At 43.4% G+C, this 26,078-nt stretch overlaps 3 gene segments (V, D, J or C); all 3 read left to right on the top strand.

Annotated features, from left to right (window-relative positions):
* The first annotated feature begins 8,020 nt into the window (after nucleotides 1-8,020).
* Nucleotides 8,021-8,628, top strand: LOC125281428 (immunoglobulin heavy variable 3-74-like). The segment is given in 2 exon segments: nucleotides 8,021-8,136; nucleotides 8,240-8,628. Coding segments are annotated over 2 exon segments (435 nt in total).
* A 6,956-nt stretch (nucleotides 8,629-15,584) lies between these two features.
* LOC125281429 (immunoglobulin heavy variable 4-59-like) lies at nucleotides 15,585-16,316 on the top strand. The segment is given in 2 exon segments: nucleotides 15,585-15,630; nucleotides 15,712-16,316. Coding segments are annotated over 2 exon segments (651 nt in total).
* A 6,150-nt stretch (nucleotides 16,317-22,466) lies between these two features.
* LOC125281449 (immunoglobulin heavy variable 3-23-like) lies at nucleotides 22,467-23,071 on the top strand. The segment is given in 2 exon segments: nucleotides 22,467-22,579; nucleotides 22,683-23,071. Coding segments are annotated over 2 exon segments (435 nt in total).
* Nucleotides 23,072-26,078: the final 3,007 nt, after the last annotated feature.

Raw genomic sequence — 26,078 nt, 5'->3', positions numbered from 1 at the left:
AATCCATGAGTGTGGAATATTTTTCCATCTTTTTGTGTCTTCCTCAATGTCTTTCAAGAGTGATTTATAGTTTCTAGAATATAGAACCTTTACATCTCTGGTTAAGTTAATTCCAAGGTAACGTATGGTGTTTGGTGCTATTGTAAATGGGATGGATTCCCTAATTTCTCTTTCTTCAGTCTCATTGTTTATGTATAGAAATGCAACTGATTTCTGAGCATTGATTTTGTATCCCACCACATTACTGAATTGCTCTATAACTTCTAATAGTTTGGGAGTGGCTTCTTTTGGGTTTTCCATATAGAGTATCATGTCATATGCGAAGAGAGACATTTTGACTTCTTCTTTGCCAATTTGAATACCTTTTATCCCTCTTTGTAGTCTGACTGCTGTTGCAAGGACTTCTGGTACTATGTTGAATTACAGTGGCGAGAGTGGGCATCCTTGTCATGTTCCTGATCTTAAAGGAAAGGCTTCCAGCTTTTCCCCATTCAGAATGATATTTGCTCTAGGCTTTTCATAGATGGTTTTTATGAAACTGAGGAATGTACCCTCTATCCCTACACTCTGAAGGGTTTTACTCAGGAAAGAATGCCGCATTTTGTCAAATGCTTTTTCTGCATAAATTGAGAAGATCATATGGTTCTTGACTCTTCTTCTTGATATGATCTATCACACTGATCGATTTGTGAATGTTGAACCAGCCTTTAATCCCAGGCTTGAATCCCACTTGGTCATGATGCATAATCCTTTTAATGTTAACATGTTTATGCTACCCAGAGCAATCTACACTTTCAATGGTATCCTGATCAAAATACCATTGACATTTTTCAAAGACTGGAACAAACAGTCCTTAAATTTGTGTGGAACCAGAAAGGGAATGGGATAGGGTGGTGATGGGTATTAAGGAGGGCACATATTGCATGGTGCACTGGGTGATACATGCAGGTAATGAATCATGGAACGTTACATCATGAACTGGGGATGTACTGTATGGTGACTAACATAATATAATAAAAATTATTATTAAAAAAAGAAAGAAAGAAAAGGCCCCGAATTGCCAAAGAATTATTGAAAAGGTAAAACAAAGCTGGGGGTATCATGTTGCCAGATTTCAAGCTATACTACAAAGCTGTGATCACAAAGACAGCATGGTACTGGCACAAAAACACACACATAGACCAATGCAACAGATTAGAGAACCCAGAAATGGACCCTCGGCTCTTTATGCAACTAATCTTTGGCAGAGCAGGAAAAAACATCCAGTGGAAAAAGACAGGCTCTTCATTAAACGGTGCTGGGAAAATTGGACAGCTACATGCAAAAGAATGAAACTTGACCAATCTCTCACAACATACACAAAGACAAACTCCAAATGGATGAAAGACCTCGATGTGAGACAGGAATCCATCAAAATCATAGAGAAGAAAATAAGCTGCAACCTCTTTGATATTGGCCACAGCAACTTTTTTCATGACACATCTCCAAAGACAAGAGAAACAAAAGAAAAAAAGAACTTGTGGGACATCATGAAGATAAAAAGCTTCTACACAGCCAAGGAAACAGTCAAAAAAAACTAAGAGACATCCCACGGAATAGGAGAAGATACTTGCAAATGACACTACACATAAAACATTAGTATCCAAGATCTCCAAAGAACTTCTCAAACTCAATAGACGTGAAACAAATATTCAAATCAAAACCTGGGTAGTATAGCTTGAAATCCAGCAACGTGATGCCTCCAGCTTTGTTTTTCCTTTTCAACAATTCCTTGGTGATTCGGGGCTTTTCTGGTTCTAAACAAATTTGAGGGCTGTTTGTTCCAGTTCCTTGAAAAATGTCACTGGTATTTTGATCGGGATGGCATTGAAAGTGTAGACATTTCAACTATGTTTACTCTTCCAATCCATGAGCATGGAATATTCCACCTTTTTGTGTCTCCTTCAATGTCTTCCAAGAGTGATTTGTAAGGGATAAAGAAAGGGGGGGTAATCAGAAGGGGGAATGAAGCATGAGAGACTATGGACTATGAGAAACAAACTGAGGGCTTCGGAGGGGAGAGGGTGGGGGAATGGGATAGACCGATGATGGGTAGTAAGGAGGACATGTATTGCATGGTGCACTGGGTGTTATAGGCAAATAATGAATCATGGAACTTTACAACAGAAACCAGGGATGTACTGTACAGTGACTAACATAATATAATAAAAAAACATTAAAAAAATAAAATACAATTTTGTCCAAAAAATGTATTTTAAAAAAGAGTGATTTGTAGTTTCTAGAATATAGATCCTTTACATCTCTTGTGAAGTTAATTCCGAGATAACATATGATTTTTGGTGTTACTGTAAACGGAATGGATTAACTAATTTCTCTTTCTTCCGTCTCACTGTTCGTGTACAGAAATGCAACTGATTTCTGAGCATTGATTTTGTATCCCGCCACATTACTGAATTGCTCTATAAGTTCTAGTAGTTTGGGGGTGGAGTCTTTCAAGTTTTCCATATAGAGTATCATGTCATCTGCGAAGAGAGAGAGTTTGACTTCTTCTCGGCCAATTTGAATACCCTTTAACCCTTTTTGTTGTCTGATTGCTGTTGCAAGGACCTCTAGTACTATGTTGAACAATAATGGCGAGAGTGGGCATCCTTGTCCTGTTCCTGATCTTAAGGGAAAGGCTTTCAGCTTTTCCCCAGGGAGAATGATATTCGCTGTAGGCTTTTCATAGATGGTTTTTATGAAATTAAGGAATGAGCCCTCTATCCCTATACTCTGAAGGTTTTTAATCAGGAAAGGATGCTGTATTTTGTCAAATGCTTTTTCTGCATCAGTTGAGAGGATCATATGGTTCTTGACTCTTTTTTGTTGATATCATCTATCACACTGAGCAATTTGTGAATGTTGAACCACCCTTGCATCCCAGGGATGAATCCCAACTGTTCATGATGGATAATCCTGTCAATGTACTGTTTGATCCTATTAGCTAGGATCCTGTTGAGAATTTTGGTGTCCATATTCATCAGGGATATCGGACTGTAATTCTCCTTTTTCATGGGGTCTTTGCCTGGTTTGGAGATCAAGGTAATACAGGCCTCATAGACTGAGTTTGGTAGTTTTCCTTCTGATTGTATTTTTTGAAACAGCTTCAGGAGAATAAGTATGATTTCTTCTTTGAATGTTTGGTAGAATTCCCTGGGGAATCTGTCAGGCCCTGGGGTCTTGTTTTGGGGGAGGATTCTATTTGCTGCTTCAATCTCTTCATAATTAATCGGTCTCTGTAAAAAATCAAGTTCTTCCTGTTTCAGTCTCAGTAGTTTATAGGTTTCCAGGAAGGCATCCATTTTTCCAGGTTGTTTAATTTATTGGCATAAAGCTGTTGATAAAAGTTTCTAATGATCCTTCCTATTTCTTTGGTGTTGGTTGTGACCCCTCCCATTTCATTCATAATTTTATTAATTTGGGTCCTTTCTCTATTCTTTTGAATAAGTCTTGCCAGTGGCTTATCAGTCTTATTTATTCTTTCAAAGAACCAGCTTTTAGTTCTGTTGATCTTCTCTACTGTGCTCCTGGTTTCTAATTCATTGATCTCGGCTCTAATCCTGATCAACTGCCTTCTCATGTGTGGGTTAGGCCTGTTCTTCTGTTCCAGCTCCAGCCTCTTATGGTGAGAATATAAAAAGTGAATATTAGATTTTTCTATTCTTTTGAGTAAGGCTTGGATGGCTATGTATTTTCCCCTTAGGCCCACCTTTGCAGTGTCCCATAGGTTTTGGACCATTGTATTTTTTTCTCTTTGGTCTCCATAAATTGTTTAAATTGATTTATAATTTCCTGGTTTACCCAATCATTCTTGAGCAGGATGGGCAGAAGATATGAACAGACTTTTCCAATGAAGACATACAAATGACTAACAGACACATGAAAAAGTGTTCAAAATTATTAACCATCAAGGAAATTCAAATCAAAACCACCTTGAGATACCACCTTATGACATTTAGAATGGCAAAAAAGGACAAGGTAAGAAACAACAATTGTTGGAGAGGATGTGGAGAAAGGGGATCCATCTTATATTCTTGGTGGGAATGCAAGTTGGTACAACCACTCTGGAAAACAGTGCTGTGGTCCCTTAAAAAGTTAAAAATTGCGGTACCCTATGATCCAGCCATTGCACTACTGGGTATTTACCACAAAGATACAGACGTAGTGAAGAGAAGGGCCATATGCACCCCAATGTCCATAGCAGCATTGTCCACAATAGCTAAATGAAGGAAGGAGCCAAGATGCCCTTCAACAGATGACTGGATTAAGAAGATGTGGTCCATATATACAATGGAATATTACTCAGCTATCAAAAAGAACGATTCCTCAACATTTGCTGCAACATGGACGGCACTGGAGGAGATAATGCTAAGTGAAATAAGTCAACCAGAGAAAGACAATTATCATATGGTTACTCTCATCTATGGAACATAAGAGCTACGAAGATCAGTAGGAGAGGAAAGAGAAGAAGAAAGGGGGGGTAAACAGAAGAGGGAATGAACTATGAGAGACTGTGGACTCTGGGAAACAAACTGAAGGCTTCAGAGGGAAGGGGAGGGAATGGGATAAGGTGGTGATGGGTATTAAGGAGGGCACATATTGCATGGTGCATTTGGTGTTATACGCAAGTAATGAATCATGGAACTTTACATAAAAAACTAGGATTGTACTGTATGGTGACTAGCATGATACAATAAAAAATTATTATTAAAAAAGAGGAATCTATTTTCTCACGTGATAATGTTGAGTCTAACATCAGTGATGACCATATCACGCACTCTGCACGTGTGCAGTGCATCCTGTGTCAAGTACACGCATCACAGCCATTACAGATTCTCACACAGATGACTCAGGAGGCATGCAGAGATAGTGACATGTTAGAGACTTGAAAATACAACTGCACAAACCCTGTTTCTCTCTGTATTTCAGGTAAAGTCTGGAAACAATCATCCTGTCCCCATCACAGGACAAGTTCCACATTCCTCATCATCCTGCCCACTCTGTCCTGCGGGTGGATCAGGGAGGCAGCAGGTCCTGTGGGTGGAGCACAGGTCCACGTCCTGGGTGCATTCTCACCCCAGACTGCTCTTGGACACCCCACAAACCCTCTGAACTTCTGAGGGTAGGTTCACATCGCTTTATGGAGTAACATGACACTAGGCCCCAAGATTTGTGTGAATATGTAAAAACTAAGCAGCACACCGAGCCCAAGTGTGTATTCTGCAAAGTCATATAATCAAAAATCCGAGTTTCCCAAATGTCACTAGCACCAAATCAAAGGCATTCACATCTGATCTGGTCTCTGCCCTTCTCTGTCAACATAGGTCCAAGTTCGCTATAGAGTCAGAGGACATGCAAATAGGGCCTTCCCTCCACTGATTAAACCAGCCCAGCCCCGACCCCAGTGATGGGAGAGAAGCTCCAACCCCAGCATCCCCAGCTGTTCCCATTCAGTGATCAGGAGAGGACACAGAAATGTCACCATTGACTTTGTGCTTGGCTGAGTTTTCCTGGACACTATTTAAAACGTAATTTATGGTGACCGAGAGACACTGAATATGTGAGTGCATATGAGTGAGAGAAGCAGTGGATGTGAAACAGTTTTCTGACCAGGATGTCTTGTGTTTGCAGGTGTCCAGTGTGAGGTGCAGCTGGTGGAGTCTGGGGGAGACCTGGTGAAGCCTGGGGGGGTCCCTGAGACTCTCCTGTGCAGCCTTTGGATTCACCTTCAGTAGCTATGGCATGAGCTGGGTCCACCAGGCTCCAAGGAAGGGGCTGCAGTGGGTCTCATGTATTAGCTATGATGGAAGTAGCACAGGCCGGGGAACCTGGGGACATGAATGTGTAACTGTCTCCAGAGGCAGGAGGACAGGAATGTTCCAGATCAAGCATGCAGGAAGGAAGAGTGAGGGAATTCTTCCTCCCTCTGCATTTCATTCTGTTCAGAACCTTAATGGATCGGATGACGCCCACTTACACAGAGACCATGGATGTGAATACCAATTTCTTCTGGAAACAGCATTACAGGCACCCACAGAAGCAATGTTTGATCTGGGCACCCATGGCCCAGTCACGCTGACACAGAGTTAACCATCACTCATCAACCTTGGTAAACCTGGGCATCCATATGCATCTGTGTAAATCACACTCATTCTGAATATAAAGAAAAGAACACGGTCATAACTTCACCTTCTATGATACACATCTCCTGCATGTAACCAAGAACACAAAATCCCTTTACCACAGTAAAGAAAAACATTGATAACCACATATCAATACCAGGGGAATTCACGCCATACTCATGGCAATGGACAGGTCATCTAAGCAAAGATCAACAAAGAAACAAGAGCTCTGAATGACACATTGGCCGAGGTGGACCACACAGATATATATACAGCATTTCAACAAAAACAACAGAATACTCATTCTTTGCGAGTGCTCATGGACATTATTCCAGAATATCAAATACTGGGTCACAAATCAGGTCTCAACAGGAACCAAGAGATTTGGATCATTCCCTGCATATTGTCAGACCGCAATGCTTTGAATCTGGAAATCACTGTGAAATCATTCACAAGAGGATATTTGGAAGTGAAAGAGCACCCTACCAAGTAATGAATGAATGAACAAGGAAATAAAAGAAGAATTTTAAAAATCATGTAAGCTAAGGAAAAGGAAACACACCTGTTCAAGACCGTTAGGAAACAAAAAGTTGGTCCTCAGGAAGAAGTAGACTGCAATAAAAACCTCTCTGAAGAATTTAGAAAAATCTCAAATCCACAAGCAAATTTTACACCTAAAGGAGCTGGAAAAAGAACAGCAAAAAAGGCCTAAACCAAGCAGAAGAAGAGAAATAATAAAGATTAGAGCAGAAAGCAATGAAATAGAAACCAGAAAACAGTAAAGCAGATCAATGAAACTAAAATATTCTCTGAGCACCATATCTACATCTGCAGGGTGAGAAGCAAATTTATTGTATAATCAGAAACTGGGAAAAATTCTTATCCCAAACAACCATTTAAAAAATAAATACTGCTATGTTCACTGCTAGGAAAGCTGCCAAACATTAAGATACATGATTCTTGCTACAGACAGCAACATGGTAGAATTCTCAAGATTTATGGAGAGAAATTTTTTAAAAGTCCTACAAATGAAATTACATACATTATAATTGCACATCTATAAATTCCTCAAGATTAAAACTAGTCTAAGTAACATGAGAAATACCCAAGTTATGTGGGTACAGGGTGAAGAAGGGAAGGAGGATGAGGAATTCCAGGGAAAACATAGGAAATATTAGGGAGAATTGATTTCCTGACTCTGGAAAGCTTGATTGTGACACTGGTTTATCCTATCACACATTCTGCACGTGTGCAGTGTATCCTATGTCTAGTAACTCATCAAAAGTAATAAACACAGAGATGATGCTGGAGGACCACATAGACACTGAAATGTTAGAATATCCACCTGCACTTACTTTAAGTAACTGAGGCTCTCCTTACTTTAAGTAACTCTGGAGCAGGTAACATCATCCTGTCCCCATTACACCAGGGGTTCAACATTTCCCACGAGCCTGCCCTATGTGTCCTCGCTGTTTCAGGGGCAGGAGGTCGTCCTTGGACACTGGGGCTCATTCTAAACCTGCATGTGTTCTTGGACAAGTCACAGATCTTCTAAAATTCTAGGTGTAGGTTTATGATTCCTTGTGGGACAACATGACACCTATCCTGCAGGATTTGTGTGAGTATGTACAAATGAAGTCGCACAAGGAGGCTATGTACATACATGAAAGTTATATAATGAAAAGTCATATTTTTTTTCAAAAGTGGTCAACACCACCAAAACAAAGGCAGTCACATCTGCTCTGGTTACTGGCCTCTATGTCAGCATAGATCCCAAGCTGAATATATAGTCAGAGGTCATGCAAATAGGGCCCTCCCTCTGCTGATTAAAACAGCCCAACCCTGACTCTGCAGATGGGAGAGGAGCCCCAGACCCAGAGTTTCCAGGTGTTCCAATCAGTAATCAGGACAGAACACAGAGAGCTCACCATGGACTTGGTGCTCGGCTGGGTTTTCCTTGTTGCTCTTTTAAAAGGTAACTCATGCTGAACAAGAGACATGGAGTGTGTGAGTGGATCTGAGGGAGACAAACAGTGGGTGTGTGACAGTTTCCTGACCAGGATGTCTTGTGTCTGCAGGTGTCCAGTGTGAGGTGCAGCTGGTGGAGTCTGGGGGAGACCTGGTGAAGCCTGGTGGGTCCCTGAGACTCTCCTGTGCAGCCTCTGGATTCACCTTCAGTAGTTACTACATGAACTGGGTCCGCCAGGCTCCAGGGAAGGGGCTACAGTGGGTCGCATACATTAATAGCGGTGGAAGTAGCACAAGCTACGCAGACTCCGTGAAGGGCCGATTCACCATCTCCAGAGACAACGGCAAGAACATGCTGTATCTGCAGATGAACAGCCTGAGAGCCGACGACACGGCCGTGTATTATTGTGCGAGTGACACAGTGAGGGGACATCAGTGTGAGCCCAGACACAAACCTCACTGTAGAAGGGGATCTGGACCAGCAGGGGGTGCTCACTAGTCACCAGTTCTGTCCTTAAGCCCCACGAGCAGCTGCAGATGGAGGTTGTGGGCAGGTTTCCTGTCAGGTTCTGGGGCTTCCTCTCCACAGAGCAGTTGCCCACAGGGACCCTCTCTGCACATATAATCCTGTACTTACCTCTTCATTCTCTGACTTAGAAAATTTTTCTAATGGTAAAGCAGATATAGTAAAAACCACGAAAAACAGAGTCACTCACAATGGTTATTCCTGTCCCTAAATACCAATGAATTACAAATATCCTGGTGCTCACATCTGAACCTTCACAGGAATCCCAGCTATACTCACTATGCATCACAGGACCACCCAGCTCAACGTGCAAACATCCTAGAAGCAGCATTAAGTGCGTGCTGGACATGAGGCTCCAGAGGCATCGACAATGCAAAGCAAGTGCAGAATGTGTCTTGGTGGGGGTCACCGTCATAAACCAAATCACAGCATCAATGTTAGTGACAACGTGGGAAAGCAGTGGACACCTTCCTGGTGTTGTGTGGATGTGCAATCTGAAGACCTCTCTCTCTCTCTCTCTCTCTCTCTCTCTCTCTCTCTCTCTGTCTCTCTCTCTCTTTCTCACAAACACACACACACGCACGCACACACACTGACTACACAAGGGTATAAAACCTTTAACACGTTCACCTGATTTCTCTAGGAAATGTGGTCCTACAACAGAAATACACAGATACAGGAAGAACTCAAGAAGCAAGAATAATCTGAGATAAGCAACTTAAATTTACACCTAAAGGACCTAGAGAAAGTACAACTGAAGCCTAATACAGCTGAAGGAAGGAAATAAAGATTGGAGAAGAAATAAATATAAAAAAATGTTATAAAAACTAAAAAAAAAACACAACAGATCAGAAAAAGTGTTATACACAAGTAACGCATCATGGAACACTACATCAAAAACTAAGAATATAGTGTATGGTGACTAACATAATAAAAAAAATATTATAAAAAGAAGGAAACCAAGGTTAAACACTATAAAAATGTCTATCCTGAACAGAGGAAATTACACTCTCAATGCCAGCTCTAATAAAATACCATTGGCATATTTCAAAGAGCTGGAACAAACAATCCTGAAATTTGTATGGAACCAGAAAAGACCCAAAAATGACTAGGGAATGATGGAAAAGAAAGCAAAAGCTGGTAGCATCACGTTGCCTGACTGCGAGCTATATTCCAAAGCTGTGATCACCAAGACAGCACGGTACTGGCACAAACACACACATATCAGTGCATCAGAAAAGAGACTCCAGAAATGGACCCTCAAATCTATGATCAACTACTCTTGGACAAATGAAGAAAACAATATCCAATCGATAAAAGTTAGTCTCTACACTAAGTGTTGCTGGAAAAACTGGACAGCTACAGAGTGAAGAATGAACGTGGACCATTCCGTTACACCCTACACAAAGACAAACTCAAAATGGATGAAAGACATCAATGTGAGCCAGGAATCCATCAAAATCTTTGAGGAGAATATAGGCAGGAACCTCTTCGACATCAGCCACAGTAACTTCTTTAAGCACACAACTCCAAAGGCAAGGGAAACAAGCAAAAGTGAAATTTTGGGACTTCATCAAGATAAAAAGCTTCTGCACAGGGGCGCATGGGTGGCTCAGTCGTTAAGCATCTACCTTCGGCTCAGGGAGGGATCCCGGCGTCCTGGGATCGAGCCTCACATTGGGCTACCTGCTCTGCTGGGAGCCTGCTTCTTCCTCTCCCACTCCCCCTGCTTGTGTTCCCTCTCTCACCGGCTGTCTCTCTATCAAATAAATAAATAAAATCTTTTTTAAAAGCTTCTGAACAACAAAGGAAGCAGCCAACAAGACTAAAGGGCAGCCCAGAGAATAGGAGAAGATACTTGCAGATGACATTTCAGATAAATGGCTGATATCCAAGATCTCTAGGACTTATCAAACTCAACACCAAAAAAACAAAAAACCCAGTCAATAATGGTAGGAGACATGAGCAGACACTTCTCCAAAGAAGACAAACAAATCACTAATGGATCATTAGCCATCAGAGAAATTAAATCAAAACCACCTTGAGATACCACATTACACTAGTTAGAATGGCAAAAATTGGCAAGGCAAGAAAAAAAATGGTGCAGAGGATGTGGAGAAAGGGAAACCCTCTTACACTGTGGGTGGGAATGCAAGTTGTTCCAGCCACATTGGAAAACAATATGGAGGTTCCTTAAAAAGTTAACACTCGAGCTACCCTATGACTCAGCAATTGCACTAGTAGGTATTTCAACAAACAGATACACAGTAGGGAAAAGAAGGGTCATACGCACCCCAATATTCCTAGCAGCAACGTCCACAATAGCCAAACTGTGGAAGGAGCTGAGATGCCCTTCAACAGAAGAATGGATAAAGAAGATGTGGTCCGCACACACAATGGAGTATTACGCAGCCATCAGAAAGGATCAACCATTGCATCAACATGAATGAAACCGGAGGGGTTATGCTAAGTGAGCTAAGTCAGCAGAGAAACAAAATTATCACTTGGTTTCCTTACAAGTGGAATATAAGGAATAGCATGGAGGACATTAGGAGAAAGAAGAGGGAAAAGAAGGGGGGAATTAGGAGGGAAGATGAACCATGAGAGACGATGGACTCCAAGAAACAAACTGAGGGTTTTACAAGGGAGGCGGGTGGGGGGATGGGCAGGCCTGGTGACGTTTATTAAGGAGGGCACATATTGGGAGGAGTTAAGATGGCAGAGGAATAGGGGTCCCCCTTTTCAGCTGGTCCCCTGAGTCGCGCTGGATATGCACCAGACCATAATGAAAACCCACGGAATCAGCCCGAGATGCAGGAAGATACATCTGAATCTCCAGAAATGAACATCTCCAGCACTGAGTATTGAGGTACGAAGAGGGGAGGCGTGAATCCACGCACAGAAATCGGAAGATAAACTAAAGGGAGAGGGGGGCAACGCAGTCAGGAGCCAGGAAGCAGTAGCCACCTGCACTGGGAAGCAGGCCAGACTTGCAGACCCGCACCCACGAGTGCGCAGACTGAGACCGTGAGCCTGGGCACACCCCTGTGACCAGACTGAAAATGGGCTCTCCAGAGTACCCACGAATCACTGAAAGAGGGAGCTCAGGGGCACGCACAGGAACTGGGGCAGCTGGCGGTTTTAGATGCACAAAGAACAGAGACATGCTGGCCCTGGAAGTGAGGGCTGGGACACCGGCTGTGGCGCGCACAACACAGGACGCTGCACGGTGTTCAGCAGCACCGACAGAAACAGAGTTAAAGAGGCCAAAAGAGCTCAGTGGAGAGCAGACTGAGATCTCTCTGTTCTGAGACAGAGGCTAGGATTCGGCCACTGCTGCTCTGATGATCAGAAGAGCCACAGCAAACCGCCAGGGAAAGCCGCCAGAGAAGAAAAGCCTGGAAATACCGGCTCAGTGTGCCCATCCCCATCCCCCCTCGCAGGGGACACAGAGACTTTACCCAAACAGGGTTCCCTGAGTATCAGCGCGACAGGCCCCTCCCACGGAAGGCAGGCTGAAAAATCAAGAAGCCCACATCCCTAAGGTCCCTATAAAACAAGTGCGCACTGCCTTGGTCCTGAGCAATAATTTGGGCTCTGGACAACCCCACAACATCTCCTCATCAGAATGAGGAAAAGGAAAATCTCCACCCAGCAAAAAAAAAAAAAAAAAAAAAAAAAAAACGAGTCTGCGGCCTCTGCCACAGAACTGATGGATATGTATATAACAAAATTATCAGACATGGAGTTCAGAGTAACAATGGTCAAGATGATGTGTAGACTTGAAAAAAATATTAACAAAAATATTAACGAGAATATGAAATCTCTAAGGGCAGAAATGAGGGCAAATATGGCAGAAATTAAAAATGCTATGGTGGGGAGGGCAGGTATTGCATGGTGCACTGGGTGTTATACGCATCTAATGAATCATCGAACTTTACAGCAAAAACCAGGGATGCACTCTATGGGGACTAACATAATATAATAAAAATATTTTAAAAAATAAAAATGCTATGAATCAAATGCAGTCAAACCTAGATGCTCTGACGGCCACGGTACACGAGGCAAAGAACGAATTAGTGAACTGGAGGATGGGATGGTAGAAAGAAAGTTGAGACAGAAACTTGGCTCAAAAAATCCAATCTCAGGAATGTAGGTTACGGGAGACTCAATGACCTGTTCCAATGTCAGAATCATCGGCATCCCTGAGGGGGTGGAGAAAGAGAGAGGTCTAGAAGAGATATTTGAACAAATTGTAGCTGAAAACTTCCCTAATCTAGCAAAGGAAACAAGCATTCGTAGGAAGATCGGTAGGAGAAGAAAGGGATAAAGAAAGGGGGGGTAATCAGAAGGGGGAATGAAGCATGAGACACTATGGACTCCAGGAAACAAACTGAGGACTTCAGCGGGGAGGGGGGTAGGGGAATGGGATAGGCTGGTGATGGGTAGTAAGGAGGGCACATATTGCATGGTGCACTGGGTGTTATATACAACTAATGAGTCATGGAACATTACATCAAAGAGCAGGGATGTACTGTATGGTTACTAACATAATATAATGGAAAAAGAACATTATAAAAAAAAAATCTGTGTCTTGATGCCCCGCAGTGTTGATCCCCTCTGCGACTCTGGTGTGCTGGCCCTACATGGGGAGGGGCATTATATATTCTAATGGTAAACCCCTGTGACTCAGTTGGACTGGGTGTGAGACGGGACCTTCATGAGCTGTTCCAGAGATTACCTCATTCCTTAAACACAGGACACCCCATGAGAAAGCTCTTCCCTGTTGCAGGTGCAGAGTGGGGTGTGGGACTGGCAGCATCATGGCTTCCAGGATCTGCTGGAACATGAGGTCCAAGATCACATCTGAGGGTCTGTGCTCTACCTGTGGGGACCAGGAAACCCCATCAGTCGTGCCAGCTGGAATCTGTGGGTGTTCAGAGACTCAGGAATCTGACCTCCTTCCTTTGGCTCATCCCATCACCTCAGGGCAAACTGTAAACGAGGAGCTTGACATTAGTAATTTCGTAATGTACTTGCTAATACTAGGGAACAAAGGATGCCCAGAGAAGGAACAATGAAGACAGAAATGATGAAATAAACAAGAAAAGCAGTATATCACTATGAATTCTATCAGGAGTTCTCAGTGGAATCGAAGAAAGCAAACAACGTGAACCTGCTAATTTGTAACCTTACAAGAATCTTTCCCCTACTACCATGTGTGTTGAAATCTCCTGTGTGTGAGACAGAAGTTAGGAGGAGAGGAAAAGAGAGAGAACATGCAACAGAGAAAATGACTTTTCCATTACAGATTCATTAATCATAAAGTCTTTATAATACATGCAGGAACCTGTCCATGAGGACCTCAAAGGACAGAGAAATCAAGGTAAAGAAGCTCCATACTCCAGACGCTGTGTGAACGTTCACGTCCAGCTTCCCCTTCACCCTCCTCTTTCCCATGAGGATTTGGGGTCTGGATGGAGATGGGGGCACATCCTGGGGCTTGGACCACTTTAGATGCCTGTGTAGTAGGGTCTGCATGTCTCATGTTCTGTGGGAAGGGAACACCTCTCTTTCTGACTCAGTTAAATGTGTTCCTCCCTAGAACCATCTGTCTCAGGGTGAGTAAAGGACCATATGACTTGGATTTTAGGTGTTATTTTTTATTTAAATTCATTTAGCCAACATATAGTACATCATTAGACTCAGATGTAGTGTTCAACAATTTATCAGTTGCATATAAACATTTCTATTCCATGGATGTAACTAGAGGGTATCGTTCTGAGTGAAATAAGTCAATCAGAGAAAAACAAATATCATATGGCTTCACTCATATGTGGAAAATAAGAAAAAGTGCAGAGGGGGGCGCCTGGGTGGCACAGCGGTTAAGCGCTTGCCTTCGGCTCAGGGCGTGATCCCGGCGTTATGGGATCGAACCCCACATCGGGCTCCTCTGCTGGGAGCCTGCTTCTTCCTCTCCCACTCCCCCTGCTTGTGTTCCCTCTCTCGCTGGCGGTCTCTATCTCTGTCAAATAAATAAATAAAATCTTTTTAAAAAAGTGCAGAGGATTATAGGGGAAGGGAAGGAAAACTGAATGGGATGTCATCAGACGGAAGACAAACCAAGAGAAACTCCTAACTATAGGAAACAAACTGAGGGTTAGGGAAGGGAGGTGGGTGGAGGCATGGGGTGACCGGGTGATGGGCATTAAGGAGGGCACTTGATGTGATGAGCACTGGGTGCTGTACGCAACTGATAAACTATTGAACACTACATCCGAAACTAATGATGTACTATGCGCTGGCTAGTTGAATTTAAATAAAAGTAAAAACAAGAGGAAAAGAAGAAACGCATACCCACTTAACACCCAATCCTTCTGCCTTGCTATCCACATGATGAGCTTGTTTCCTTATGTAAATACTTGCATATAGTTCCTAACACCCCCTTTTGCAGACGGAAACGTGGACCATCATTTCCAGGACCCATACCATTAGGAGAGAATTACCCTAAGAACGCAAGCAATCACGGTCTGGACCCTGGACTACTGCCTCATCCTCCAGGTATGTGAACAGGTGAATCTGAAGGTTAAAATTGCAGCCCACAGTCAAACAGCCCAACAAGAGAACACAAGAGAACCTTCATGAGGTTTCCAAATCTTCATCAACTCCAGCACAAACCCACTCAAGTAACTGGGACTGGAGAACAGTTCAGGCAGAACTCAGCCTAGATCACTAGAAACAGGCTCAGTGGGTCCTCACACCACCCACCATGGGGACACCAAGAACTAGTGACTGTCACCAGGGCTCAGGATCTTTTAATGCTTCCCCGTCTCTGCAGGGACCCACATGCAAATCACCTGGGTGCTCCCAGAAGAAATCGGCATCACAGGCAGAAGCCAGTGTGCTGGGTCTCCATCCTGCAGACAGCCATGCAGATGCTGTGGTCCCTCCTCTGCCTTCTGGCAGCTCCCCTGGGTAAGGGTCTGGATGCTCTGGGATAGACGGGGGCCTTTCTGTGGGATGGGACCGAATCACCATGACTCTCTTTGTCCCTAGGTGTCCTGTCTCAACTTACACTTCAGGCGTCAGGCCCAGGGCTGGTGAAGCCCTCACAGACCCTCTCTCTCAACTGTGTTGTCTCTGGGGGCTCTGTCACCAGCAGTTACTATTGGAACTGGATCCGCCAGCGCCCTGGGAGAGCATTGGAGTGGATGGGGTACTGGACAGGTAGCACAAGCTACAACCCGACTTTCCAGGGCCGCATCTCCATCACTGCTGACACGTCCAAAAACCAGGTCTCCCTGCAGCTGAGTTCTGTGACCACCGAGGACACGGCCGTGTATTGCTGTGCCAGAGGCACAAAGAGGAGACATCAATGTGAGCCCAGACACAAACCTTCCTGCAGGGACACAGTAGGGGCAGGACAGCAGGGGCCCTCAGAATCCACCAGGGGGAGCTCAGGATACCAGGGGGCTCTCAGGACACCTGGGGGAGCTCAGGTCACCAGGGGGATCGCAGGTCACCTCTGGGAGCTCAGGTCACCAGGGGGTGCTCAAGAGTCAGGGGCACTCAGGAGAGAAGGGCACACTCAGATCAGCGTGTGGCACTCAAGACCCACAAATACACTTTCCACACCAGCAGCAGGTGCAGGTGGAGAGTAAACGCTCGTCTCCTGTCACCGTGTGGGGCATCCTCTCCATAAAACAGTTTTCCCAGGGGCCTCTCTCGAATAATGATTTCGTCTTACTCTTACATCTGTGAATACAAAGGTTGGTTGTAACAGGAGAAAACTATACTTCCATGCACAAAAAGCAGAACGTCACTTACACGGCTTCAGCTTTTCCCTAAATGACAATTATATACAGACATTCTGATGTCAGTCTGCTAAATCTGTAAAAGTTTAAGCAGGACTCAACAACACAGCACCACACAAACCAGTGTACGAACGACGAGCCAGTAAAATAAAGTTCATGCTGGACATCAGGCACAGAAGCATCATGAAGCCAAAGCCAGAGGAGAACGGCCCTAGTGCTGGGGGTGTTGTGTGGACACCATGCTCACAGCATCTAGTTAGCTGACATCATCCAGAAGCAGAGGGACCCCCACCAAGCTTGATACAGTTGGGGAATCAGATGATACGACACACACATGGGAGAATACACAATGCTTATCGATCTCAGGGAATGTCACACAGCGTGTCAGAAATGCTTTAATAAAACCAGGAAAGGACATGACATCAGGGATTTTCTCGTGGCTCAGTGCTGGAAAAGTCCCAAGGGATCTAGAACATCAAAGGCACAGAATCTCGGCTTTCCTATCCGATGTCCCATGTGTGGTGCAGGAGAAGACAGAGCAAGGGGGCTTCTGGTGTAGTAATGAATCATCAGAAGATAAAGTCTCATGCCTAATTCCATGCAACTAGAAAAATAAGTGAAAAGGAAGAGAACTGATCAAATAGGTGAAGACCACCTGAGTCCCTAGAAAATGAGAATGATAACATATAAGCTGACAATACTAATAAGGAAGCTATTAGAAGTGGACTGAGGTCTTGCCGGGTGTCTGCAGTGGAAGCTGTCCACTCCCCAAGGTCACCCGCTGGTTCTGAAGGTTCTGTGTTCACCGTGTGCACGCAGAGACCAGAAGTTTCTACTGGATCCATGAGAATCCTCACTTTGAGGTGCTAGAGGGGAGGGGCTTTTCATCTGCATGGAATCGCTCATTGATCCTCAGTTGTTGACTTCAGCTCAATGTGTGTGACCTCCACCATCCTCACAAAGAAACCTAACAACAATGTGATGGGACGAGGAGTTGGGCCTTAGGGAGGCACTTAGGTCAGGAGGGTGCAGCCTCATGATGGGAGTAGTGCCCTTACACACCATGACTGAGAAAGCTCCCTGCCCCCTGATTCCATGTGCGGTGACAGGCAATGGACATCCCAGGATGAGGGTGCTCTTCAGACATCACATCTGCCTGCACCTTGTCCTGAATATTCCAGACTCCAGCACTGTGAGAAATGAGTGTCTGTTGTTTAAAACCACCCAGTCTGTATACAGTGTTACAGCAGCTGGAACAGAATAAGACATTTCTCTTTTGATAATGATTTCATTTATTCATTTATTTGACAGAGAGAGACACAGACAGCGAGAGAGGGAACACAAGCAGGGGGAGTGGGAGAGGAAGAAGCAGGCTCCCAGTGGAGCAGGGAGTCTGATCTGGAGCTTCGTCCCAGGACAACGGGATCACGCCCTGATCTGAAGACAGACGCTTAATGACTGAGCCACCCAGACGCCCCAAAATCAACATTTCTAAAAACAAGTATTTAGATGCCCAAATCCCCTTCTTGCCTCAGCTCAGCAGATGGCTGCCAGGCTATTCTCATCCCAGTCAATGTTGAGATTTACTCTCTGGGGAGGTCTCTGAACTGCAGGATACCAGGCACATGTCCTAAGCCCTACTCCTTAGACCCCTAACCCTAACCCCAAATCTAACCCTAACCTAACACAAACAGTAACCATAAACATTACATGATGAGGGAATTGAGTAAATAAATGAATAAATACGAATTCCCATGTGTGAAATTGAGTTCCATGAATATCTACATAATAGGAAAACCCCCAAAGCTAAATAAAGTCCCTCATCGATGCAAAGGTACTCCCCCACATCTACTCCAGGTTAGTTGTTGCCGTGGAGACCATATAAATAATACATTCTCTGAACTCCACACCTTCAAGTCAGGCTAGGAAGCAACTTGATTGAAATACCAGAAACTGGAAATGATCCCAATCCTAAACAACTGATTAAAAGAATTAAATTCTCCTGTGTTCATTGTCTGGAATGCTGCCAGGAATTAATAGTGATTTTTGCTACACACAGCAAAACGGATGTGATCTCAAGGGTTGATGCTGAGCAAATTAAGCCTTAAAAATAAAAGCACATATATCATAATAAAACATCTATACATCCTAGAAAATTAAAGCTAGTCTACAGTAACAGAGAAAAATCAGTAGTTATGTGGGAACAGGGTGAAGAAGAGAAGACAGGAAGGAGGAATTCTAAGAGAAACAGGAAGATGTAAGAGGAATCTATTTTCTCACGTGATAATGTTGAGTCTAACATCAGTGATGACCATATCACGCACTCTGCACGTGTGCAGTGCATCCTGTGTCAAGTACACGCATCACAGCCGTTACAGATTCTCACAGAGATGACTCAGGAGCCACGCAGACATAGTGACATGTTAGAGACTTGAAAGTACACCTGCACAAACCCTGATTCTCTCTGTACTTTAGGTAAAGTCCGGAAACAATCATCCTGTCCCCATCACAGGACGAGTTCCACATTCGTCATCAGCCTGCCCACTCTGTCCTGCAGGTGGCTCAGGGAGGCAGCAAGTCCTGTGGGTGGAGCACAGGTCCACGTCCTGGGGCTCATTCTCACCCCAGAGCTGCTCTTGGACACCTCACAATCCCTCTGCACTTCTGGGAATAGTTTCATATCTCTTTATGCAGTAACACGACACCTAGGCCCCAAGATTTGTGTGAATATGTAAAAACTAAGCAGCACACCGAGCCCATGTGTGTATTCTGTAAAGTCATATAATCAAAAATCCAAGTTTCCCAAATGTCACTAGCACCAAATCAAAGGCATTCACATCTGATCTGGTCACTGCCCTTCTCTGTCAACATAGATCCCAAGGTGGCTATAGAGTCAGAGGACATGAAAATAGGGCCCTCGCTCCACTGATTGAACCAGCCCAGCCCCGACCCCAGCAATGGGAAAGAAGCTCCAGCCCCAGGATCCCCAGGTGTTCCCATTCAGTGATCAGGAGAGAACACAGAAAACTCACCATTGACTTTGTGCTTGGCTGAGTTTTCATGGACACTATTTAAAAGGTAATTTACGGTGAACAAGAGACACTGAATATGTGAGTGCATATGAGTGAGAGAAACAGTGGATGTGACACAGATTCCAGACCAGGATGTCTTGTGTTTGCACGTGTCCAGTGTGAGGAGCAGCTGGTGGAGTCTGGGGGAGACCTGGTGAAGCCTGGGGGGTCCCTAAGACCATCCTATGCAGCCCTGGATTCACCCTCAGTAGTTCCTGGATGAACGGGGCCTGGCAGGCTCCAGGGAAAGGGCTGCAGAGGGTCTCATGTATCAGCTATGATGGAAGTAGCACAGGCTGGGGAGCCTGGGGACATGAATGTGTAACTGTCTCCAGAGCAGGAGGACAGGAATGTTTTAGATCATGCATGCAGGAAGGAAGAGTGAGGGAGTTAACCATCACTCATCAACCTTGGTAAACCTGGGCATCCATAAGCATCTCTGTAAATCACACTCATTCTGAATATAAAGAAAAGAACACGGTCATAACTTCACCTTCTATGATACACATCTCCTGCATGTAACCAAGAACACAAAATCCCTTTACCAAAGCAAAGAAAAACATTGATAATCATATATTACTAGCAAGGGACTTCAACACTCCACTCCAAGCAATGGACAGATCATCTAAGCAGAAGATCAACAAAGAAACAAGAGCTTTGAATGACACATCACACCAGATGGACCTCACACACATATACACAGCATTCCATCCTAACACAACAGAATACTCATTGTTCGTGAGTGCTCACGGACTTTATTCCAGAATAGATCACATCCGGGTCACAAATCAGGTCTCAACAGATACCAAGAGATTCCGATCATTCCCTGCATATTTTCAGACCACGAGGCTTTGAAAGTGTAAATCATTGTGAAATCATTCACAAGAGGGAATGTGGAAGTGAAAAGCACCCTACTAAAAAATGAATGAGTGAACAAGAAAATTAAAGAAGAATTTAAAATATGGACTCTGGGAAACAAACTGAGGACTTCGGGGGGAGGGGGAATGGGATAGGCTGGTGATGGGTAGTAAGGAGGGCACGTATTGCATGGTGCACTGGGTGTTATATGCAAGTAATGGATCATGGAACTTTACATCAAAAACTAGGGATGTACTGAATGGTGACTAACATAATGTAATAAAAAATAGTATTATGAAAAAAAAAGATTACGGACCAAATGCTACTCAGGAATAAGGAAAGATTGAGGCACTTAATGAATGGCAGAGGCTAACATAGGTGGGATAAAATTTCTTTGGGGATATTTTAGTTCTGTGAAAGTCATGTTTATGAATTTCCTGTCATATTGTCCCTTTGATCTTTTAAAACGTGAAATAGAAAATAAATGTCCTAAGCACAGGTAACGTTGAATAAACAAATGTTTGAGAATGGCAATCAGACCACTAATAATGGCACATGCATTCAGAGAGGAGATTGCAAAGAGGTACACATGCTACTGCGAGAAAATGACTAAAACAATAAACGCTTAGCTCAAATCCTGAATGTTGGACAGTATTAAAAAATCAAAAGGAAAGGACTGAAATCAAGTGTAAAATTAAAATGTAATCATATAAATTTCATCAATAAATCATCTTCGCTTATTAAAAATCAAAATCATGGAAGCAAAGGAAAAGGAAACACAGCTGTTCAAAACCTTTAGGAAACAACAAAGGTGGTCCTAAGGAAGAAGTACACTGCAGTACAACCCTCTCTCAAAAATTGAGAAAAACCTCAAATCGACAAGGAAACTGTACACCTAAAGGAGCTGGAGAAAGAACAGAAAATAACACCTACCAAGGAGAAGAAGAAAAATAATAAAGATTAGAAGAGAAACCAATCAAATAGAAACCAGAAAAACACTAAAGCAGATCAATGAAACAAATACATTCTCTGAGCTCCATATCTACATCTGTAGTGAGAAGCAAATTTATTAATAATATCAGACACTGGAAAAAATTCTTACCCCAACCAACCACTTAAAAAATAAAATTCTGCTATGTTCACTCTAAGGAAAGCTGCAAAACATTAAAATACATGATTCTTGCTACAGACAGCAACATGGCTGAATTCTCAAGTATTTATGCAGAGAAAAAAAGTCCTACAAATGAAATTACATACACTATAATTGCACATTTATAAACCCCTCAAAATTAAAACTAGTTTAAGTAACAGGAGATATAGCCAAGGTATGTGGGGACAGGGTGAGAAAGGGAAGGAGGAGGAGGAATTCCAGGGAAAATACAGGAAAATTTAGTGACAATTGGTTTGCTGAATCTGGATAATGCTGATTGTGACTACAGTGTTTATCACATGACACATTCTGCATGTGTGCAGTGCATCCTGTGTCCAGTACACTCATCAAAACTAATAAACACAGAGATGACCTGGGAGGAACATATATATATTGACATGTTAGAAAATACACCTGCATGAACCCTGATTCTCTCCTTACTTTAAGTAACTCTAGAGCAGGTAAAATCATCCTGTCGCCATTACTTGAGGGGTTCAACATGTCTCACGAGGTTGCCCTCTCTGTCCTCGGTGTTCAGGGGCAGGAGGTCGTCCTTAAATACTGGGGCTCATTCTACCCCTGAATGTGTTCCTGGACACCTCACAAACCCTCTAAAATTCTAGGTGTAGGTTTATGATTCATTTGGCACAACATGACACCTATCTGCAAGATTTGTGTGAATATGTAAAAACGAAGTCCCACATGGAGGCTACATACAAACAGGGGAAAGTTAAATAATGAAATATGGTATTTTTTCAAATGGTCAATACCTACAAAACAAAGGCAGTCACATCTCTTCTGTTTACTGGCCTCTAAGTCAGCATAGATCCCAAGCTGAATATATAGTCAGAGGTCATGCAAATAGGGCCCTCCCTCTGCTGATTAAAACAGTCCAACCCTGACTCTGCAGCTGGGAGAGGAGCCCCAGACCCAGGGTTTCCAGGTGTTCCAATCAGTAATCAGAACAGAACACAGAGAGCTCACCATGGAGTTGGTGCTCGGCTGGGTTTTCCTTGTTGCTCTTTTAAAAGGTAACTCATGCGGAACAAGAGACATGGAGTGTGTGAGTGGATCTGAGGGAGACAAACAGTGGGTGTGTGACAGTTACCTGACCAGGTTGTCTTGTGTCTGCAGGTGTCCAGTGTGAGGTACAGCTGGTGGAGTCTGGGGGAGACCTGGTGAAGCCTGGGGGGTCCCTGAGACTCTCCTGTGCAGCCTCTGGATTCACCTTCAGTAACTATTGGATGTACTGGGTCCGCCAGGCTCCAGGGAAGGGGCTGCAGTGGGTCGCAGGTATTAGCAGTAGTGGTGGTAGCACATACTACGCAGACTCCGTAAAGGGCCGATTCACCATCTCCAGGGACAACGGCAAGAACACGCTGTATCTGCAGATGAACAGCCTCAGAGCTGACGACACGGCCGTGTATTACTGTGCAAAGGACACAGTGAGGGGACATCAGTGTGAGTCCAGACACAAACCTCACTGTAGAAGGGGATCTGGACCAGCAGAGGGTGCTCACTAGTCACCAATTCTGTGCTTAAGCCCCAGGAGCAGCTGTAGATGGAGGTTGTGGGCAGGTTTCCTGTCAGGGTCTGGGGCTTCCTCTCCATAGAGCAGTTTCCCCCAGGGGCCCTCTCCTCAGACATGATTCTGTGCTTACCTAAACACTCTATGGCTTAGAAAATAATTTAATGTGAAAACGGCTATAGTAAAAACCACAAAAAACAAAGTCACTCACAATGTCTATTCCTGTCCCTAAATACCAATGAATTACAAATATCCTGATGCTCAGCAACTGAACCTTTACAGGAATCCCAGCTGCACTCACTAGGCATCACAGGACCACCCAGCTCAACGTGCAAACTTGCTAGAAGGAGCATTAAATGTTTGCAGGACATGAGGCTGCAGAGGCATCAACAATCCAAAACAAGTGCAGAAAGAGTCTTGGTGGGGGTCACTGTCTTAAACCAAATCACAGCATTAGTGTTAGTGACAACGTGGGAAAGCAGTGGACAACTTCCTGGTGTTGTGTGGATGTTGATTCTGAAAAGATCTCTCTCTCTCTCTCTCTCTCTCTCTCTCTCTCCCTCTCCTCTCTCTCTCTCTCTCTCTCTCTCTCTCTCTCTCTCTCACACACACACACACACACACACACACACACACACTCCCAGTCACTACACAGGGGGCTAAAACCTTTATCACATTCCCTTAATTTTCTAGGAAATGTGGTCCTAAGAGAGAAATATACAGCACAGAGAAGACCTCAAGAAGAAAGAAAAATCTCAGATAAACCACCTAACCAGAGAAAGTACAACAAGTGAACACTAAATATAGCACAAGGAAGGAAATAGTAAAGATTAGAGCAGAAATTAAAAAAATAAATAGTATAAAAACTAAAAAAAAGAAACAACAGAAAAGATAAAAAACCAAGAATAAACATTGTTGAAATGTCTATCCTGAACAGAGGAACTTACACTTTCAATTTCATCCCTATTAAAATACCATTGACATTGTTTTTTAATAATGACTTTTTATTATATTATGTTAGTCACCATACAGTACATCCCCAGTTTCTGATGTAAGGCTCAATGATTCATTAGTTGTGTATAACACCCAGTGCACCATGCAATACGTGCCCTCCTTACTACCCATCACAGGTCCATCCCATTCCCCCACCCCCCTCCCCTCTGTAGCCCTCACTTTGTTTCTCAGAGTCCATAGTCTCTCATGTTTCATTCCCCCTTCTGATTACCCCCCTTTCTTTATCCCTTTCTTCCCCTACTGATCATCCTAGTTCTTATGTTCCACAGATGAGAGAAATCATATGATAGTTGTCTTCCTCTGCTTGACTTATTTCACTTAGCATTACCTCCTCCAGTGCTGTCCATGTTGTAGCAAATGTTGAGAACTCCTTCTTTCTGATAGCTGAGTAATATTCCATTGTATATATGGACCACAACTTCTTAATCCAGTCATCTGTTGAAGGGCATCTCGGCTCCTTCCACGATTTAGCTATTGTGGACATTGCTGCTATGAACATTGGGGTGCATATGGCCCTTCTCTTCACTACCTCTGTATCTTTGGGGTAATCACCCAGCAGTGCAATGGCTGGATCATAGGGTAGCTCAATTTTTGACTTTTTAAGGGACCTCCACACTGTTTTCCAGAGTGGCTGTACCAACTTGCATTCCCACCAACAATGTAGGAGGGATCCCCTTTCTCCACATCCTCTCCAACAATTGTTGTCTCTTGCCTTGTCTATTTTTGCCATTCTAACTGGCATAAGGTGGTATCTCAGTGTGGTTTTGATTTGAATTTCCTTGATGGCTAATGATTTTGAACATTTTTTCATGTGTCTGTTAGCCATTTGTATGTCTTCATTGGAAAAGTGCCTGTTCATATCTTCTGCCCATTTTTTGATTTGTTTATTTTTTTCTTGTGTATTGAGTTAGAGAAGTTCTTTGTAGATCTTGGATACCAGTCCTTTATCTGTACTGTCATTTGCAAATATATTCTCCCATTCTGTGGGCTGCCTCTTAGTTTTTGACTGTTTCCTTGGCTGTGCAGAAACTTTTAATCTTGATGAAGTCCCATAAATTCATTTTATCTTTTGTTTCTCTTGCCTTTGGGGATGTATCATGAAAAAGGTTGCTTTGGCCGATGTCGTGGAGGTTGCTGCCTATGTTCTCCTCTAGAATTTTGATGGATTCCTGTCTCACATCGAGGTCTTTCATCCATTTGGAGTTTATTTTTGTGTATGGTGTGAGATAGTGGTCAAGTTTCATTCTTTTGCATGTAGCTGTCCAATTTTCCCAGCACCATTTATTGAAGAGACTGTCTTTTTCCCACTGGATGTTTTTTCCTGCTTTATCAAAGAGTAGTTGCCCAAAGAGCTGAGGGTCCATTTCTGGGCTCTCTATTCTGTTCCATTGGTCTCTGTGTCTGTTTTTGTGCCAGTACCATGCTGTCTTTGTGATCACAGCTTTGTAGTACAGCTCGAAATCCGGCATTGTGATGCTCCCGGCTTTGTTTTTCCTTTTCAACAGTTCCTTGGAGATTCAGGGTCTTTTATGGTTCCATACAAATTTAAGGACTATTTGCTCCAGTTCTTTGAAAAATGTCATCGGTATTTTGATCGGGATAGCATTGAAAGTGTAGATTGCTCTGGGTAGCATGGACATTTTGACTATGTTAATTCTTCAGATCCATGAGCATGGAATATCTTTCCATCTTTTTATGTCTTCCTCAATGTCTTTCAAGAGTGATTTATAGTTTCTAGAATATAGGTCCTTTACGTCTCTGGTTAAGTTAATTCCAAGGTAATGTATGGTTTTTGGTGCTATTGTAAATGGGATGGATTCCCTAATTTCTCTTTCTTTGGTCTCGTTATTCGTGTATAGAAATGCAACTGATTTCTGAGCATTGATTTTGTATCCCACCACATTACTGAATTGCTCTATAACTTCTAATAGTTTGGGAGTGGCTTCTTTTGGGTTTTCCATATAGAGTATCATGTCATATGCGAAGAG

This window comes from Ursus arctos, unplaced genomic scaffold (assembly GCF_023065955.2).
Source record: "Ursus arctos isolate Adak ecotype North America unplaced genomic scaffold, UrsArc2.0 scaffold_42, whole genome shotgun sequence".
In the NCBI taxonomy this organism is placed as follows: domain Eukaryota; kingdom Metazoa; phylum Chordata; class Mammalia; order Carnivora; family Ursidae; genus Ursus; species Ursus arctos.
This window is presented reverse-complemented; position numbering and strand designations above follow the sequence as displayed.